Source organism: Aquila chrysaetos, chromosome 10, assembly GCF_900496995.4.
Source record: "Aquila chrysaetos chrysaetos chromosome 10, bAquChr1.4, whole genome shotgun sequence".
NCBI classification, from domain to species: domain Eukaryota; kingdom Metazoa; phylum Chordata; class Aves; order Accipitriformes; family Accipitridae; genus Aquila; species Aquila chrysaetos.
This window is the reverse complement of record NC_044013.1, coordinates 35,960,308-35,978,042: the sequence shown is the minus strand read 5'-3', so window position 1 is coordinate 35,978,042 and position 17,735 is coordinate 35,960,308. Positions and strand designations below refer to the sequence as shown.

Below are 17,735 nucleotides of genomic sequence, written 5' to 3'. Positions count from 1 at the left end.
GGGGACTTGCACCAGCCTGGGACATGTCCCCGATGTCCACGGAGGTCCGGCGGCTGGGACATGCTGTCTCAGAGCACACTGCTGCCCTGGTCACCACCACCGGCAATCGGGGTGCAGAAAAGCCTCACCAAATCGGGGACCCCTGTCTCCCGGTCCCCATCCCCACGGTCACAGCCTCTCCCTGCAGGCAGCAGCAGGCAGCAGTAGGGGCTGCAGCTCCCAGGACAGTTTCTCTTCCCATCTGCTCCTCCGTCGTTAGCAAGCAACACCGAATTTACTGCCGTCAGCACTGCAGAGCCCGTACAGGCACACAATGGCAACGCACCTGCTTCAGCAGCAACCCCGCAGCCCGCGGGGCTGCCAAATCCCACCGGGAACAAACCCAGAGCTGCATCCAATCTCGCCCCCCGAGCCTGGTGGGGGTCAGGACTGTACGCCCCGGAGCTGGGGTGGGGAAGGGTCCAAGCTTGTCTCCCAGCTGGGTGGGAATCGAGGGCAGCTCGGGAGCCAGCAAGGGATTTGCACCAATTTTTGGCAGCGAGAGCTGAGCCCTTGCCTCTGAGCTTGGGGCATCACCTGTTCCCCAGCCATTTGCTCCTGCCCGGGCTTCGACGGGGTGGCGGGGAAGCAAATCAGGTCTCAGCACACTTTCGAAGGGCTTTTATTTATTCACAAAACAAACCCAAACACATATAAGAAAAAATGGGAAAAAAACCCCAACCCAGGAATATGCACAATCTATTATTAACAAAAGAATTGCACAAATAGAGCAGCGAGTGCGGCAGAGGGAGCAGCCGGGACCTGCTCTGTGCTGCTGCACGAGCCCTTCCTCACCCTCGCACCCCGTCCACGAAAACACGAAGATCATTTTGCTGGTGTCCCATTAGAAATCAGAAACAGCTGACGGCGAAGGCAGCTGGTGCTGCAGGTTGGGTCCTTCCACCTGAGCTGGGAGGGAAACAGCCTTCACCCCAAAGGCACAGCGCCGGGGAGGGACTGGGCTCCTGGGTTCAGCACTGCCACCCTCCCCTCACGTTGAGCAGGGATTTGGGGTCTTCCCTATGGTTTTCCATCTGCTCCTGCCCTGCCTGCCATCTCCCTGTCTGCCCCGGACACCTCGGAGCATCACGGAGCTCCTGGGAAAGAGCAGTGAGAGCCGGCAGGGAGCTGGTCTGGACCACGCAGGATGGAGAAGGATGGGGAGGCTGCAGGGAGCCCGGTCCTTCCCCGCTCCCCAGGGGATTTTTGGGGCAGGGACTGGCTGAGCCAAAGCCCCCTGGGGAAGAGAAATATCAGCCGAGCTATCCACAAACCCCGTGGTGTTTGCAGAAGAAACAGGAGGTGAAATGGGCACAAGGAAGAAATACTGGGCAACTGCAAAGCAGGACAGGGTTGCAGACAGTGTGAGATTTCTGCTGCATGGAAATTGGTGAGGACTTGGTATTTCTTCTGCCAAAATTTCTTTCTGGGAAGAAAAACCTGGCATTCGGATTGCTGGGGGGTTTGCAAAGCAAATTGCAGAACAGCAGCAACTCACTGCAGAGCCACTGGAATATCCTGGTTTGATTTCAGCCCCCTTTTTACATTTTCTGAGTATCATCTAACATCATTTTCACAGCGGAAAATCCATTTTTCTCTCCTCATCTTTTAAATGGAACGGCTGCAACCAATCAGATTTCACACCAAAAACGGTTTTGTTTTTGCAAGGGGCAGTTTGGGGGTGGAAGCTTCAGCCAGTATTTTAGGAGCTGAGGAAAGCCCGGTCTTCAGCCAGCTCTTCCCATCCTCAGAGCCCAAACACCCACAGGGGGCAGAGAGTGAGCGTCCCCGACCAGCAGCCCCTCTCCGTGGGCATTGCCACCAGCTCCCTCCGCCATCCGTCCCCCGGGTACCTGCGTGAGGGTCCCGGCGGGCGGTCACAGGATGCTGCAGACGGCGCCGGCGTCCTCGGAGTGGTCGCAGTTGTGGACGTCCCAGCGGATGTGGGAGCAGCGCAGCAGCGAGGGCTCGTGGCCCTTGCACTTGAGGTTGTCGAGGAAGATGTAGCCGGTGCCCTGGCCGTAGCGTGCCTCCCCCCAGGCCGCCACGGCGTACCCGCAGCCCAGCTGCCTGCACACCACCTTGGCGTCCCGCAGGTCCCAGGCGTCGTCGCACACCGTCCCCCACTGGGACAGGTAGAACATCTCCACGCGCCCCTCGCACCGGTGGCTGCCGTTCACCAGGCGCAGGGACCCTGCGGAAGGAATGGGGTGAGGCAGCCCCGGGAGCAGCCCCTGCCCCTGCCCAGCACCGCATCCCCCTTCTCCCCGCCTGCACGGCCGGCTCCCCAGGGCCGATGGAGAAGGGGCCCTTCCCGGCCAGGCGGCCCCGGGGCAAGAAGAGCCCTGGTCTCTCCAAGGTTGGGCAGATGTTTGCTGCTGCCCGCAGCTCCCCCGCTGCCTCTGCACAGGCAGGAGCATGAGGGGGTAACCACTTGCCACCATCAGAGCTGGGGCTGACCCCCAAAGCACCGCGGTGGATGTTCAGGTTGAAGGAACAGACAATAATCTCTGCTCCCGGCTCAGCCCCGTTGGTCCATCCCCTCCTCTCCCCACTGAGGTCCATGACCTAACAGTCCATCACCTGAGGTCCATCACCTCCTCTGCCTGGACCAGCCTTGGGGATACCAGGAGACGCCATGGCTTAACGGTGCTACCAGCACAGCTTTTCCCCCTCCTGGGGGCTGCTCCAGGTCAGTGCTTCAGGCACTGCCAAAGCAGCTGGCCTCTGCCCGAGCCACCTCCGTTTCCACCCTGTGCCGGTGCAGAGCATCCCCAGGGCTGGCACCCCATCCCCAGGTGATACCTCGATACCTACCATCCTTGGGATGAGTCGGGGCCGATGTGGTGGTTGTAGCGGTGGCTTCTTGGTAACGGTCTCCAGCATCGTCAGCGCCTGGTGCGGTGGGGAACGGGTGGGAAAAGCGACTCAGGGGGTGCCTGTGCCCCCCAGGGCTGGGTCAGAGCCCCCCAGCAGTGGTGTGGGGTGGCCGGGGATGGATGCAGGGATGTGTGGGGTGGGATCTGCAGCCACTGCACTTCCAGGAAAGTGCACAAACAGAGACCAGAGGTGGTACCCACGCTCCGGCCATCACCAGACACCACGGCACTCAACCGCCACCGCTGTCCCCCCGTGGGCAGGAGGAACCCCAGGGTCTGGGGGCTCACGTGCACCTGCCACCCCATTTTGGGGACCCCATTTCCCGCAGCCAGCCTGAGCGTGGCCGAAATCCTCCCGACCCCCGTTATCTCGTTGGGATTTCCATGCCACCGAGCCAGGCTTGAGCGGAGACCTGGGGACCCCCGGGCGGTCTCATCCATCCCCCCTCTCCCACCCGGCCGGCAAGGGAAGACCCTCTGGTGGAGGCCGGTAGCCACCGGGCTCGCTCCCGGTCTCACCTCGGCAAATGACCCCGGCATCCTCGTGGTGGCCGCAGTTGTGTTGCCCCCAGCCCAGGTGGAAGCAGTCGGCCAGGCGAGCCTCCCCGCCGCCGCAGCCCACGTTATCCAGCAGGACGGGCCCGCTGCCGTAGCCGAAGGAGCCGAGGACGGTGGCGGCAAGGGCAGCGCCGCAGCCCAGCTGCCGGCACACCACCTGGGCGTCGGGGAAGTCCCAGTCGTCGTCGCAGACGGTGCCCCAGGTGCCGCGGTGCCGTACCTCCACCCGCCCGCGGCAGCTCCCGTTCCCGTTTGCCAGCCGCACGCCGCCACCTGCGTGGGGGGCCCCGGCACAGGCACGCCGTCGGGGGGGACCGGGGCTCCGCGGGGGGTCCGATGTCCCCTGTTGACCCTCCCGGGGGTATGGGGTGAGCCCCCAGGGAGCGAGGGGTGAGCCCTGGGGATGTGGGGTGAGACCCTGGGGACACGGGCTGATCCCCTGGGAACGTAGGGGGAGTCCTGGGGATGTGGGGCAACTCCCAGGCAGCACGGGGTGAGTACTGTGAGCATGGGGTAATCCCTGGAGATGTGGGGTGAACCCCCGGGGGGGCGTGGGGCGAACACCCTGGGAGCACGGAGTAAGCCCTGGGGATGTGGGGGGAGCCCTGGGGATGTGGGGTAACTCCTGGGGCACTGGGCACGTGGGGTAACCTCTGGGGATATGGAGGGAGCCGTGGGGACGTGGGGCGAGCCGTGAGGATGTGGGGTGAGCCCTGGGGATGTAAGTCCTTGGGGTACTCTTGGGGACATGAGAGCCCTGGGGAGGTGGGGTACGTCCTGGGGGCATGGGGCAACTGCCTGGTGGTGTGGGGTAAACCCTGGGAGCATGGGGTGAACCGCGGGGTGCCGGAGATCCCCTGGGAATGTGAGGTGAGCCCTGGGAGAATGGGGTAAACCCAGGGGATGCGGAAGGTCCCCCGGGAGCATGGGGTAATTCCCAGGGCTGTAGGGTGAGCCCTGGGGATATGGGGTAACCCACCAGGGACACGGAGCTCGGGGGGCCGTGCCGGACCCCGTGTAGGACTAGCAGCGGCCGCACACTTACTTTCCTGCTCGACGGTAAAGAGGGCAGTGGTGGCCACCTCGGTGGCCTGGGAAGGCTGGTCCCTGCCGTCTGTCGCTGCTGGGACAAGCGTGGGGACACGCGGGTGTTGGGGGGGGTCGGGGTCCGGCACCCGCTGCCCTTCTCCAATCGGTGCCAGGGGCCTCTAGCACCTCGGCGGCCCCGTGGCAAGCTCCTGCCGTGGGCAATGTCACCCCCCGAGCCTCACCTACGTGCGGCAGGACCCCAGGGTGACCGTGCTGGGGTCACGGGAGGACACAGGAGGCACGGTCCCCTCCCAGCGAGCCCCCAGCCCCAGCTATGGCGCAAGGGTGAGCTGGGTGGCTGCCGACCTCCTACCTGTGGCCGTGGCAGTGAGCGTCTCTTCGTAGTCCAGGGCCACCGAGGTGGCGAAGGACGTGATGGTGGATGTGTCCAGCCCTGCGGTGACACAGAGGGACAGAGGTGACATGGGGGGAGAAGCTGCAAAGCCGTGAACTTGCTGACTCCGGGAGGGAGACGCAGGGTGGTCTGGGTGCTCCGGGACGATGGGGATGGAGATGGACCGTGTCCATCCGCACATCCCTGCTGCCCACGTGCTGGAGATGGTGCTTCTCCACCCCAACCCAAGCACCGAGGTCCCACCTGCAGTGCCATGGGGTGTCTTGCTTCACATACCTGGGAGGTTTATCAGGCAGGGTTCGTTAGCTCTAAAGGCTCGGTTTTCCCCTGCCCCACTGAGCCAGGGCTGTGCGTGGGGGTGCCATCGGCTCTGTGCCCAGGCAAGGTGTCCGAGGGGACGGGGACGTTTAGGGAGGAAAGGACCAGCCTGAGAAAATTGTCCCTTTTCTCTCACATCAGCCCCTTTGTTTGTTAGTAGTGGGAAAGGGAAAGCACTGGCACTTACTGCTCCTGTCATTAGCCGTGATAATGAGGGAATTCAGGGGGATTATTAACATTATAAATGGTAATCAGCGGAGAATGGCAGAAATACATCATTTAGGGAGGGGAAGGGGAGGCAGGCTGGGCCTGGCATCATGCCTGGCCCCTGGCAGCCGCTCGCTTCTTCCGGACACGGGCAGCTTGTTTTCCAGCCGGCAGAGCAGGGAAACAGCAGGCCGGCAGATGCGTTTCCCTTGCAAATCGCTGCTCGGGCCACGTCCCAGGCTCTCGGAGTGGCGTCGCAGCCTGCTCCGGAGCGCCAGGATCACGGCAGATAAGGAGAAAGGATGCTCCCGTGACGCAGAGCCCGGGTCCCTGCCTGACCTTGGGCACATCAGCATCTCCCTGAGGCCATTTCTCCTCGGTGACCAGGATGTCCCTAGATTTCCCCCCCCACCAGGGGACAGCCCCGAAGGCGATGCTTTGCCCCGGTACCTGTGCAGATGACCCCAGCGTCCTCATGGTGGCCACAGTTATGGATGCCCCAGCCGAGGCTGTAGCAGGCGGAGAGGAAGGGCTCGCTGCCGTCGCAGTTGACGTTGTCCAGGAGGATGCGCCCCGTGCCGTAGCCGAAATAGGCGTTGCTCTTGTAATCCAGGGCTTGGCCGCAGCCCACCTGCTTGCACACCACGCTGGCATCGCTCAGGCCCCAGTCGTCGTCGCAGACGGTGCCCCAGTTCCCGCGGTAGAAGATCTCCACCCGGCCTTGGCAGGTGTCGGTCCCGCTCACCAGACGGATGCTGCCGTCACCTGGAGGGCGACAGCGCGTGGTGAGAAGGACGTCGCTTTCCCCGGGAGGTCACCGCACGCGCCACGGCGCAGCGATGCCACCGAGCCTGGATCCGGCAGTGCCCATGACGGCAAAGAAACCGGGCGAGAAACCGCGGGGGAAGGGGTGATGCTTTAGGGCAGCCCGGCTGACGGGAGCCTTGGTGAACCTCTGGGATAGGGTTTGGCCACGGCCGGCACCACGACAGGGTCCCCGGGGGTCTGCCCCTCGGAGCCGGAGAGTCAGGGTGCTTCACGGAGGGGCAGCGGGCGACGGGTGGGGGACGCTGCTCTCTACCAGCCCTCAGCCAGGACGGGCCCCTGCAAGCGACAGCCGAGCAGCTTACTTTCCCCATCCTGTACCGAGGCTGTGAGGGTCCTGCTTGTCGGTCCTTCGCTGGCTTGCGTGGGCGAGAGCTCTGAAAAGGGAAGCAGAGAGGCGGCATCCGTTGCTGCCCGCAGCCGTCCCGTCCAGGAGCCGGCCGTGAGCAGTGCCCCACGCGCTGCCCACCCCGCTGCTCCCCCGGCTCCGGCACCAGCGTGCCCACGCGCCGGCGAGCACGCACCACCGAAAGCAAGAGGGTTTGCACCAAACCACCCCCGATGGGGAAAGAAAGAGGGGTTTGCGGCCGCACCGCCCTGCCCAGAGCTATCTGCCTGGTTGTAGGTACAGGAAGGTGGATGGAGCCAGCACCTCGGCTGCTGGCACGGTGGGAAGTTGTGCCCGGCAACGTGGCATAGGGACCCGGACTAAATCATAATGCTGTGCTAAGCTGTCAGGAGTCAGGCTCCCACCTATCATGGGATTTGGATTCAAAGTCATGGCAAGTGTAAAGAAAAAAACAGTAATATTTTGATTTTCCTGCTTGTTTTACCTCTATTTCTTTTGCTAACAATGGTGTTTCAAGCTACCACACTGCCTGTCTTGTCCCAGCTCCTTGGCTGGGCTGGTGAGATTACCTGGGGGTGGTGCGGGGAGCTGGATGGCAGTGGAGCCGAGCGGTCCGATAGCCAGCCACACACGTGCTCAAGGACTGCGGGAAGGATCCCGGGAAACCCAGCCCACCGACACGGCGAAGAGCTGGCCAGCTCCACGCTTTTCCTCCTTAACCACAACCGACAGCAAGCTGGCTCTTGAAAGCTTCCACGTGGCACGGCTGGGAGCACCTTCCCTTAGGGGTCTGGTGCTTGGGTCAAACTCCTGCATCTCCTCTGAGGGCCACCCCAGAGCATCTCCTGGTCTCCTTTGCCAACCAAGCTCCAAACACCTAAGGGCTCAAGCCACTCTTCTGCCCTCAGATCCATCTTCCCCACCTCCTTCTTCAGTCCTTTCACCTCTCCTCTCCAGCAGCGCCTTGATTCAGGCTTCCTGCTCAATCCACGACCTCCTTTCTCTGGCTGCTGCTGGTCCAACCCACCAGCCAACCCAGCATCCCTCCTTTTCCAAGCCCCACTTCTGCAGGACGCAGAGATTCACCAAGCAGTTGCAGCCGTGGCCGAGCTCTGGGCCTGCACAGCCTCACGTTTACCGGTCGTTGATGCGTGGCTGATAAGCAAACCCTACATAGCTATGCAGGAGGAATGTGTAGGGTATATAGGGGTTGGCATGGAGCTGTTCCACTTTCACTTGCCAAGTTCAAACGCTTTCCACTGCTTTTCTCACTTTTAGGAACATTTCCTACTGACAAGCTCAGCGATTTAAAGAAGACAAGTCAAAAGGGGAAAGAGCAGTTGGGCAGCGGCTGACTCAGAAGCAGGAGCGTGGGTGGGCATGTGCTCTTTCCCCAGGGATCACGCTGGAGAGGTTGCAAAGTCCCTGAGCTGGGAGTGACGGGGAACGCAAAACGGGCTGGTCACCCTACGGAGCACCAGCGTGCTGAGCTGGGAGATGACCTGGATTGAAGAAGGGGGTGGAGGAAGGCTGCAAAGGAGGTTTGGCTGACCCAGGCTCAGAGGAACGGGCTCTGAGATACGACTCTTGAGCTCCCCCAAGGCATCTGCAGACACCGGGGTTTGCAGCACCGCAGGCATCCCCCTGTTCTCCTTGCCCCCGAAGAACCGAGCCTCATTACCGTTGCATACGACAGCCACGTCCTCATAGTGGTAGCAGTTGTGGATGCCCCAGCCGTGGCTCCAGCACTCGCTCAAGGCTGCCTCCCGGCCCTTGCAGTCCACGTTGTCCAGGAAGATGGGTCCGCTCCCTTGGCCGAAGGTCATGGCGGCCGGGAGGGCGACGGCGTGACCGCAGCCCAGCTGGCGACACACCACGTTGGCATCCACAATGTCCCAGTCGTCATCGCAGACCGTCCCCCAGGAGCCGTTGTAGAGGATCTCCACTCGCCCCTGGCACCGGCTGGGCCCGTTGGCGAGCCGTATCTCTGGAAGGACGGGCAGAGAGAGGTTCCTCAGAAAGCAATGAGCCTGCCCCGGGACCAGGAGGTGGCAAACACTCGGTGGGTGTCACAGGGAGGGCGGGAGCCCTCTCTGCACCAAATCTGTGCTCCTTAAAGAAAATGGTGACCCTTTGCTGTAGCACAAGGCAGCTGTTGGCTTGCTGCTGTCCGCCTGATGGTGGGGCATGGGCTTCTCTTCATCTGCTGGAAGCAGCGGACATGGAGACTCAACCCACCTCAATCCATAAATGAGATGCACCATCACCCCATCATCTTGCAATAACCATCATCTGGGCAATAACCAAACGGGAGAGGAGGGAAGCAGACACATGACCTCACGTAATGCCATATGACTTGGGTGACAAGTGACGAGATGCAATTAGCAAATTCTTATTAGCCTCAATGAACGCGTCCGGAGCTGGTCCCACATGGGAGTCGGTGGGATGGAGATGATCTCTCAAGCTGCTGGTGATGGGGAGCAGGCATGTAAGCAGCCCAGGCCTGCCACGTCAAGGGAATTATTTGCTCAGTGTGACGAATGGCACAGGGACAGGGACTCAGCAGGAGGCGGCAAAATTCCCCTCTCGGGATAATAAGCAGAACAGGGTTAATAAAGAATCTGTATTTCCTTTCTGTAAAAGAAGTTTAGCTTTTTGTTGCTACTTTTTGTTCAAAACCAATATGCTTCCTTTTTTAAATTCTCCAAACCCCATTTTTAACAAAAAAATGCATTTTTCAACAAAACTTCTAGAGAAAAGCAACTTTAAGAGAAGAATCTCACCTGGGAATGGTGACAGAGAGGGCTCGGAGGTGGTGCCTGCAAGGGAGAAGAAAAGGGATCAGATCTCCCCAGCATCCTCGCAGCGAGCAGAGGAGGGATGCAGCTCAGAGGATGACGACAGCAGGGATGCGGGTGGGCATGGCTGGGAATAGCAAGACGCAGCATCCCCCCAGACCCTTCCCTTTTCTGCAGAGACCTGAGGTTTGTGGGGGAAAAAATAAACCACCCTAGCCCAGGGCATCATTTCATCTGCTTTACAAGTGGGGAAACTGAGGCAGCAGCACGGTTCACCCGGGTTCGTGCAGCTCCCTGAGATGAAGCGTGGCCGAGGGGTGCCAAGGGCTGCCGTTACCAGCTCCCTGAGAGCGAGCAGCTCCCTGGCTGTTCCTTCCCCCTCTCCTTCCTTCTTTCCTTCCCTTCATCGCGGGCCAGCAGCTCCTCTGTCGGAGCCGGTGGCTGGCAGCAGCGGCCCCAGGTGGGTCGTGCCTTGGGCCGGGTCTCGGGGACCTTCGTGTCTCCCCGGCTCCATCGCTGACTTGCTGCGGGTCCTGCGCAGCTCCTGCGTCCTCCTGCCCCGTGCCCCACCTCCCCATGGAAAACTCGGGGGGTGAGATGGGAATGAGGAAAACCAATCCTGCCTGGCACGGGAAACCTGTTTGAGATCTGATGGAAAACGCTGCACTGGGCATCCCTCTGTGCATTTTAAATGACTTTTTCTTTTTTTTTTTCCCAACAAAGTCTACTGTTTGCAAGCTCTGTATTGATATGCACGTCCCAACACACCTGTTGATGGGGGGCAGCTACCTTACGGGATGCAAACAGTCAGCGCTGGAGAACCGCAGGCAGCCACCGCTGCATTGCCACCGGGCAGGATGATGCTTCTGGCGTGGGCAGAGCAGCGTGCTGCCTGCTGCGGTGCCCGGGGTGAGCCCTGCTCTGCAGCCCACGCGCAGGGCTGCGGCCCATAGAACACCAGTGGGTCCAGCTGCACCAGACTGGTGTGGGGGGACACAGGCATGGGCGCCTGTCCCCTCAGCTGCCACCCTTCGGGGTGCGTGGCATCTTGCACCAGGCACTGGTGGCACCATCAAGGAGAAGAGGTGCACTGAAAACTGGGAGGGAGCGGAGAGGAGCACGGAGCACAGCCATGGCTCCTTGGCTGGGAACCCAGCCCTCCCAGTAATTGGAGCCCCGGTGATGCTGCCAAGGGCTTATCAAGAGTTTGCTGCAGAAATGTCCTCCCACAGCCGGGAAGGAGCTTGGTGGAGAAGAGCAAGCAAGAGCAGGGAGAAGGTGGACTCCTCCCTTGTTTTCTCGATTAAACAAAACTGCTTTCGTGTAGCGGTGGGGGTAAATCCAGGGGAAGATGCTGGTCTCCTGCAGTGTGAGGCAGAGCCAGGGCTGGGGCTGGTGTAATCCGAAGGTGTTGGAAAGTCAGGATAGGGTCTCTCGATCCCAGCCAGCTGAGGAAGGGCAGCTCCAGGTTCTGCGATATGCAGACAGACCCCTGGTGATTTCTGCCTTCGGGCTCGGCTGCCTGGCCACACGAGAAACAGTGCTGCTGCGGGGCTTTAATTCCCGTTTAATTCTCAGTCCTCTCCGACCAGCGTGGACAAGCAGCATCTGGAGGGAGCTGAACACTTGCAGGATGCATCCACATCCCAGTCAGCTGGGTTTAAATAAGGGCTCTGAAAGAACCCTGCCAGCAGGCCCACACCCAGGGGTATGGATGCTCGGAGGGGGCCATGGGCAAAAGCCAAAGGTCCCCCTGGCAACCCACTCCCCCCACCGGGCTGCACCCCTCTCCCACAGTTTGGGTGTTCTTTGGGCACAAAACCCCTCTCAGCCCCAATTCTGAGTGACGTGGGTCCCCCCTGGGATGCTGCCAGCATGGGGGACTGAGGTCTCCAGCTTGTCCAGGGGATCACGGCAACCTGATCAGGATGCCCTGGGGGACGGTGAACGGGGACGGGTGGCTGGACCTCGTGGATGTCCCCGTCGCTGCACCTGCGGGTGCCCCAGGAGTTTGCAAGCCCTCGGCAGATGCTTGAGGCCATCTCGCAGCGCGGACAGCACAGATCTCCTCGGGCATCCAGGGCACCTCGGGCTTGAGACTGCAGCTGCACAGCCCTCTACTGCGGGTAACACCTTCTAAGCAAACAAAATCCCTCCACATTAATTACAGCAGCCAATTACAGCATGGTGGCTCCATGGCTTCTTTTCCTACCCCTGGCTTGGACCAGCCTTGTCCTGCTTCATGCTCAGCCTACAAGCAATGACGTGAAGGTCAATTCCTGCCACTCCGGAGGTGGATGTCACTGCCGTGAGAAGCAGCATGAGCCTGGAGGGGACGGTCAAGCAGATGAACCCACCTCCCTTTTACCTTGCTAGGACTTGGCCTCGGAGACCGTTAAGTCAGCTCCAAAACCAGGCTGCCAAAGAAAGACCTAGAAGCCCCAAGAGAAATAAGAGTAAGGCTGTAACTATGACTTAGCACCCAGGAGCAGGGGCTAGGAGCGAGATGCCATCCATAGCTGGGATGAACAACGGCAGCCGGGATACCTCCAGCCGTGGTTGGGTGCTGCTGCCCTCTCCAGCCACCCCAGCTGGACCCAGGCAGGTTGGAAAGCAATGCTGCGATACCAGCAAGAACTGGGGATTAAACAGGGGAGACCAAGGGAGCAGAGAGGCTGGCTGTTAGAGGAGAGGACGGGGAAGGACACGGCAGCCCCGTGGGCTGGATAAGAGAAGAGAGGTAATTCATATCACCTCTGCACCAAAAATGTGGAGATGCAAGGCTTTTTAGGAAGAGCGTTTGATCCTGGTTTGTATTGATTTTTAACACCTAGTCTGCTCCAGTGCCGAAAAAGCAGTGGATAAAAAGGACATTGTTAAATATTCAATATTCATCTCCCTTTAAGTCAAAATCAAAGCTCTGAAATATTCATTTGAGAGCATCCTCCAGCAAAGTCAAAAGAGACCTGAAAAAAATATGCCTGGTATATCTACATTAATGAGGACCGAGAAGAAACCAGTATTTTCTGAGAAGAGATAGAGCCCTCCGTGTTCCTCTGATCCAGCTTCACAAAGCCAAAAGAAAAGGGGAAACTAGCTCAAGTAAACACCATCCCTTTCAGGGCACAGTGCTAAATAAAACCACCAAATGGGAGGACAAATCGCCCTTCATTAGCGACTTAGCCGTGCCCATTGCTGAAGAGAACCGGGAGAGCTCGGCAGCGCAGGGGACAGTGGCAGAGCCACCGGGTCCCCCAGGGTCCCCACACCCCGACTGTGGGTGCCGGCACTGCCACCAGCAGCTTGGGGGGGGGACGGGAATCTCCAGCTGATGGGGTGGGAACTATAAAACCTGATTTAATCCAATTACGGTGTGTGACTACACCTTAATTGCCTGCTTTCTGGCTGGCTTTGTCTTGGCAGGGCTTTGTTGAGGCAGGAAGGTGTTACCAACCGCCTGGCTGTAATTACACTGATAAAGTCACACCAGGATAATTATGCTGCCGCAGCGATCGTGCGGACCCTCATTCGACAGCAGGAATGGCTTTTTCCCGATTCAATTTAAATGCTTCCCAGCCTGGCTGGACTGTGCCTGCCAGGAGTGACTCGGGACCGGTGTCCTCAGGGGACGGGTGCTCATCCCACCCATTGCCTCAGCAGGATTGGTCCCACAGCTCCCAGCCCATGGCCATCAGCATCCTCCCAGCCGTGCTGCCTGCTCTGGGGCTCAGACCTGTGCCATCCCCAGTGCTGGCAGCTGCCTGCTCCAGCCGCCTGCCAGCCCTGAACGCTGAACTTGCCATCACGCATAGGTCATGGCGGGAGATAAGAGCTGAACTTGCTCCCTCCGTCCCCATGCACGCTCTGTGCCGTTGGGGACATCGTGATATTCCTGCTCATGGCTCTCCATGAAGAAAAATCTCCTGCCCACAAATCTGAGGCCAGGAGGGAGATTGTGGGTGCCTAAAATTACCCCCTCCCGCCGCACCACGTGGGAGCTCACCGGTGGGGACGAGGAGGAGGAGGAGGAGGAGGAAGAGCGCGGCTGGCATCAGGGAGAGAGGCAGCACCCTGATGTCCGGCCTCCCTGTGCCGTGCCAGCTGGCCAGACAGGGACCGAGTCTCATTGCTGCACCGCAGTCCTCCCGCAGACGGGTGTCCAGAGGAGGTTGTCCCTGAAACATGCAGACACCGGGGTTAGTGGTGATGGCCAGGAGAGCCTTTGGCCCACCAAGGGCCATGCAGGACCTGCAAACAAGTCCCTCCTTGGCACTTGCTGGTGCAGTCACCAGAAATCACATGAAAAATAATTCAGGCTGGATTTATGGAGAACAAGAGATATTTTTTTGAGTGGCCAGATGAAGCTGCAGGGCCACATTCCACCCATGAGACAAAACTGGAACCAGCGAGAGCCTCAGGGCCAGGCTGCTGGACAGGCAGAAGGATGGACCTCAGACCCACCAGGACACCTGAATGCTCAGCCTCAGAGCTCTCACCCAGGGTCTTCAGTTCCCAAGACATTCAAGGAACCATCTTGTTTGCATCTATGTGGAGCTAGTCCTTCTGTTAGTTCTACATGAGGTTACAAGCAAACCGCATAGCACATATATACCATATACCCCATACCACACGTGGGTAAACTGAGTCACACATTAAATCCAGGCAGAATTGGGAAGGACCTCTCCATCCACACAAGCCTGAAAAACACTTCCTAGACCATGGAGTGGACCTAGTACTCCACCAAGTCATGTCACACAACCCCCTTTGGAAAGGGACGGTGCTTCGCTTCACCCCCAGCCAGGCTGCCCACCCCATGTCCCCCCCTGCAAGGCTGCTCCAGCTCTGCCGGTGACAAACACTCAGCCAAAGCCCAGCCGGGACACAACCGCGGCCAACCCTTTGCTTTGCCTTGGCTCCTCTCCCTCTGGTGCTCTCCTCCAGTGGGCTCCTTGGAGACCATGCCCACATCCTCCTGCGTGAAGAGGGGATCTGCTCCGCGGGTGACACAGCCTCCCCACTCCCAGGGACCCTTCCCCGTGCCCAGTCTATGCTGGGGTTCCCGTGGGGTCCCACCAGGCAGCACGTGGTCATATATTGCACTTGAGCTACCAGAAAGTTGAGGTCCAGTGCCTTGCACCCATCTTTCTTCACCACCCCATGATGAATTAATGCACCCAAGGGCTCTCCTGGGCAGCTCAAATCCCTGGTCACCCATGTCCCCCAAGACCTGCACGCTAACCACCCAACATGAGACCTCCCCGCCTCGGCTGGCACGTTCCCCAGGGCTTTATCCGGAGGTCCCTGTTGTCTCTGCTCTTTGTCATCCCGTGGGAAAAAGCAGGGAAAGGCATTTCTGTGGGAAGACAGAAATTTTGGGGGTCTGATAGGACAACATCATTCACCTGGGGGATGGAGACGCAAACTCCATGGGGACAAGATGGAAAGCAAACAGGGGAATGTCAGGCAGAAAACAAGGAAGAGATTAAATATCGTAAGATGCCATTTCCCCTTCATTTGCTGCTCCCTTCAGAAATTACTGCCCAAGTGGTGGATTTCTAGCTCTGTTTCACTCGCACCCTGTTGGGGAGTGGGAGCGGGCCTGATCCTGCTCTCCGTTCCACCTCTGGGAACCCAGACCAACGTCCCAGCAGTCGGCCTGACAGCAGTACTGGGACAGCAGCCTGTGCTGGTGGAGGAGTGCCATCGTGAGGATGCTTTCACACGCTGGCTCTAAAGGCAGGCTGTAAGTCTCAGCTCAGTGGAGCCCTAAAATTAGTCCCTCCAGCAAATCACAACTCCTGAAGGGATGGGCACCAACTGCTGCTGCTTGAGGCATCTACTGATGGTCAGAAACTTGGGCATGGACGTTGAAATCCACCGTACTGGTGACCAAACACTCTCCCTGTGGAAAGCCCTCATCCAGCCTTTCGCTGCTCCTGGTTTTCCGATGCGGAGGCACGGGGTGGGAAGAGCTCCCAGGTGGGACCATGTGCCAGTGCCGTGTCCACCTAGCCGAGGTCCCTCAAGACCACAGGTTGGGTGGGCTCCCAAGCCTTCAGACCAAGCCTTTGACTTTGTTGCCTGCACCGGCGAGAGATGACGGTAGACCAAGGCTTTTTTGTGTGCATCAGTGAGAGATGCTGGTAGCACAGAGCTGGAGGTGCAGGATGGAGCCTCCGTGGATGGGATACGGCCCCGTTACACCTCCCTGCTCTCCCCACTCAGCTCCTGCTGACCAAGCCTTGGGAGGAGACCCGCCAGCAGACAGACGGCTCAGTGATGGGGGATGAAAATCAATCTACTCTCTAAGGTGGTGTTTTTCAATACTCCATTCATCTCTCCTGCAGCACCGAATAATGTCGCCTTTTGTCCCGCCAGCCCTCCCCATTCTCCGGTGGGGCAGGGCTGACAGACGGCCCCTCTGCCGCCCTGCTCCGGCCAAACCCCTGCATCATGTCCTGCTCTCAGGGACACTGTCATCGCGGGCCACTTTTGTGCTGGAGCCAGCACGTTCCTGCTCCCTGGCAGGGCGGCAGTGGGCATTAACCACTGCAATGCTGTGCCACGGCCAGCGCCAAAAAGGTAAAACCCAACTTTCCTTCTCTGGCTGTGCTTTTCCGCCTGCTTCTCCATCCTCACCCCAACGCTTGGGGTTCGGCTGCAAACTGAACCCCCTTTCCTTGCACCCAGGGGTGTTGGGGCCCTTTAAGAATGCCTATCGATTAAAAACTGCTTTTAAGCCATAATAAGCCATTGTGGCACTGTAGCAAAGCACAGCATCCTTTTTAAAGGGTTGCTGAATGTAGGTTTCCGAAAGTGCCTTCAAACTAAGGTCTTTCAAGCTGTTAGGTGTCTTGTAAAACAAGCCCCAGCCATGCATCCAGTGGAAGAAGCAGCGTACATCGTATCAGCAGCCCCCATCCCGTACGAGCGCTGACCACCGTGTCTGATACGCAAAACTTACAGGGTAGGAGCAGGGCTCTAACGCGGGGCACAGAAAGTCCTTGCTTCCACCCCAAATAACACACAACACAGCAGACACACTGTGCCCAACCAGCTCTTTGGCCTCGATGAAAACTCCCTCCTCCTGCCTGGACACAAGACCCCGTGGGTCCTTTGGTCCCCTTTGGTCACCCTTGGCCACGGCTGGACCGACCCCCCTGCTCTCTAGCTGTCACTTCTTCCACTTTTCAACTATTCAAGCAACTTCATGAGAAATTACAGACTTTCAGCCACCACCGCCCCAGCAGATCATTATTTGTAATTACTATGCTGACCTAAAAAAAAGCATCATAAATCCACATACCTGTTTGGTATTTTCTTTCCAGTATAAAGACGGGTATATTGAATCCCAGAGACAACTATTCTCTTTTGAAGTAAAAAGCTGGCTAGTTAGTTAAAAAAATTAAAAAATAATTATTGAAATTAATATTCCCAGTAAAGAGGTGATGGGGATAAAGCAGGATTTTTTTTCTTTAGGTAAGATCTTGTTTAGTAAATTTAAAAAAAGAAAAGAAAGAAGAGGAAAAAGGATCTCATCCATCAACTGAACAGCTCCAGCCCGTCATCTCTTTGCACCTTTGGCGCCGGGAGGTGGCTGCTGTCAGCTGGGTCACAGCTCTAGCGCAGGACGGCAGCCCTGCATCCCATCCTGGGGCAGATCATCCTGAAAGCAAAGGAGAAAGAGAGAGAGGAGGAGGGCGAAGAAGAAGAGGAAGAAGAAGGAGAGAGGGAGGAAGAGAGGGAAGACCTCTAAGGAGACATGGCGAAGAGGGAATGGCTCGGGTTTCAGGAAGGCAGGCAGGGACGCATCCTTAAATTGGGTGCTGGCAGAGCCTGGGCTACGCCTCAGGGGAAGGGAGAAGCTATTTCAGAGGATTTGGGCTTTTCAGCTCCTTCCCACCTCCCTCCTCGGCTTTCAGAATGCCCGGCTGGAGAAGAAGCCAGCAATAACCATCTGGCTGGAAATATTTCTGTCGATGCCTGAGCCAGCACCAGGACACAGCGGGAGGGGATGGTCCCAAGCCTCCTGCCCTGCCCGGGAGATTTGGGGACCGCTTTCTTGGGGCCCCACTTCTCCTGAAAACCATGGTCCTCCCTGCCTATTCCTGCGCAAGAAATTGCCTTCAGAGGTCCTTTTTTTCTGGATTTTTCCTGCCCGGCCATCCAAGGCAGCTCTGCTGAGGACATTAGAGAGACCTGCCACGTCCTTGCAATCTCAGCCCACGGTGAGGTATGCCCATAACCCAGGGCTAGAAACCTTTCCCACTCACCTCCATCACCTCCTGTGCTACACATTCCTGTTGTCTCCAGCTCCT

The 17,735-nt window shown here is 58.7% G+C and overlaps 1 protein-coding gene across 6 annotated transcripts; it reads right to left on the bottom strand.

Annotated features, from left to right (window-relative positions):
- Positions 1 to 654: 654 nt before the first annotated feature.
- SSC4D (scavenger receptor cysteine rich family member with 4 domains) lies at positions 655 to 17,339 on the bottom strand. 6 transcript variants are annotated; one of them, XM_030029345.1, is made up of 13 exons: positions 16,996 to 17,339; positions 16,724 to 16,805; positions 13,421 to 13,592; positions 9,403 to 9,438; positions 8,301 to 8,606; positions 6,576 to 6,647; positions 5,896 to 6,210; positions 4,879 to 4,959; positions 4,522 to 4,599; positions 3,438 to 3,749; positions 2,857 to 2,934; positions 1,893 to 2,233; positions 655 to 948 (listed from the first exon to the last, which is right to left on the bottom strand). In XM_030029345.1, the coding sequence occupies exons 3-12, from the start codon at positions 13,542 to 13,544 to the stop codon at positions 1,917 to 1,919; spliced, it is 1,719 nt and encodes a 572-aa protein (XP_029885205.1). In that variant the 5' UTR covers positions 13,545 to 13,592; positions 16,724 to 16,805; positions 16,996 to 17,339; the 3' UTR covers positions 655 to 948; positions 1,893 to 1,916. The 6 variants fall into 6 exon arrangements, with proteins under 6 accessions (XP_029885205.1, XP_029885203.1, XP_029885204.1 ...); XM_030029343.1 differs by having other exon boundaries at positions 16,724 to 17,339; XM_030029344.1 differs by having other exon boundaries at positions 655 to 943; positions 16,724 to 17,339.
- Positions 17,340 to 17,735: the final 396 nt, after the last annotated feature.

Bases quoted from the DNA above. Each gene is read 5' to 3' on its own strand.
- SSC4D (XM_030029343.1), bottom strand. From the start codon at position 13,544: ATGAGACTCGGTCCCTGTCTGGCCAGCTGGCACGGCACAGGGAGGCCG. The intron at 6,648-8,300 runs GTAATGAGGCTC...TTCCCTTTTCAG, and splicing joins CGTGGCTGTCGTATGCAACG to AGCTCTCGCCCACGCAAGCC. The intron at 2,935-3,437 runs GTGAGACCGGGA...CCACCGCACCAG, and splicing joins TGCCGGGGTCATTTGCCGAG to GCGCTGACGATGCTGGAGAC.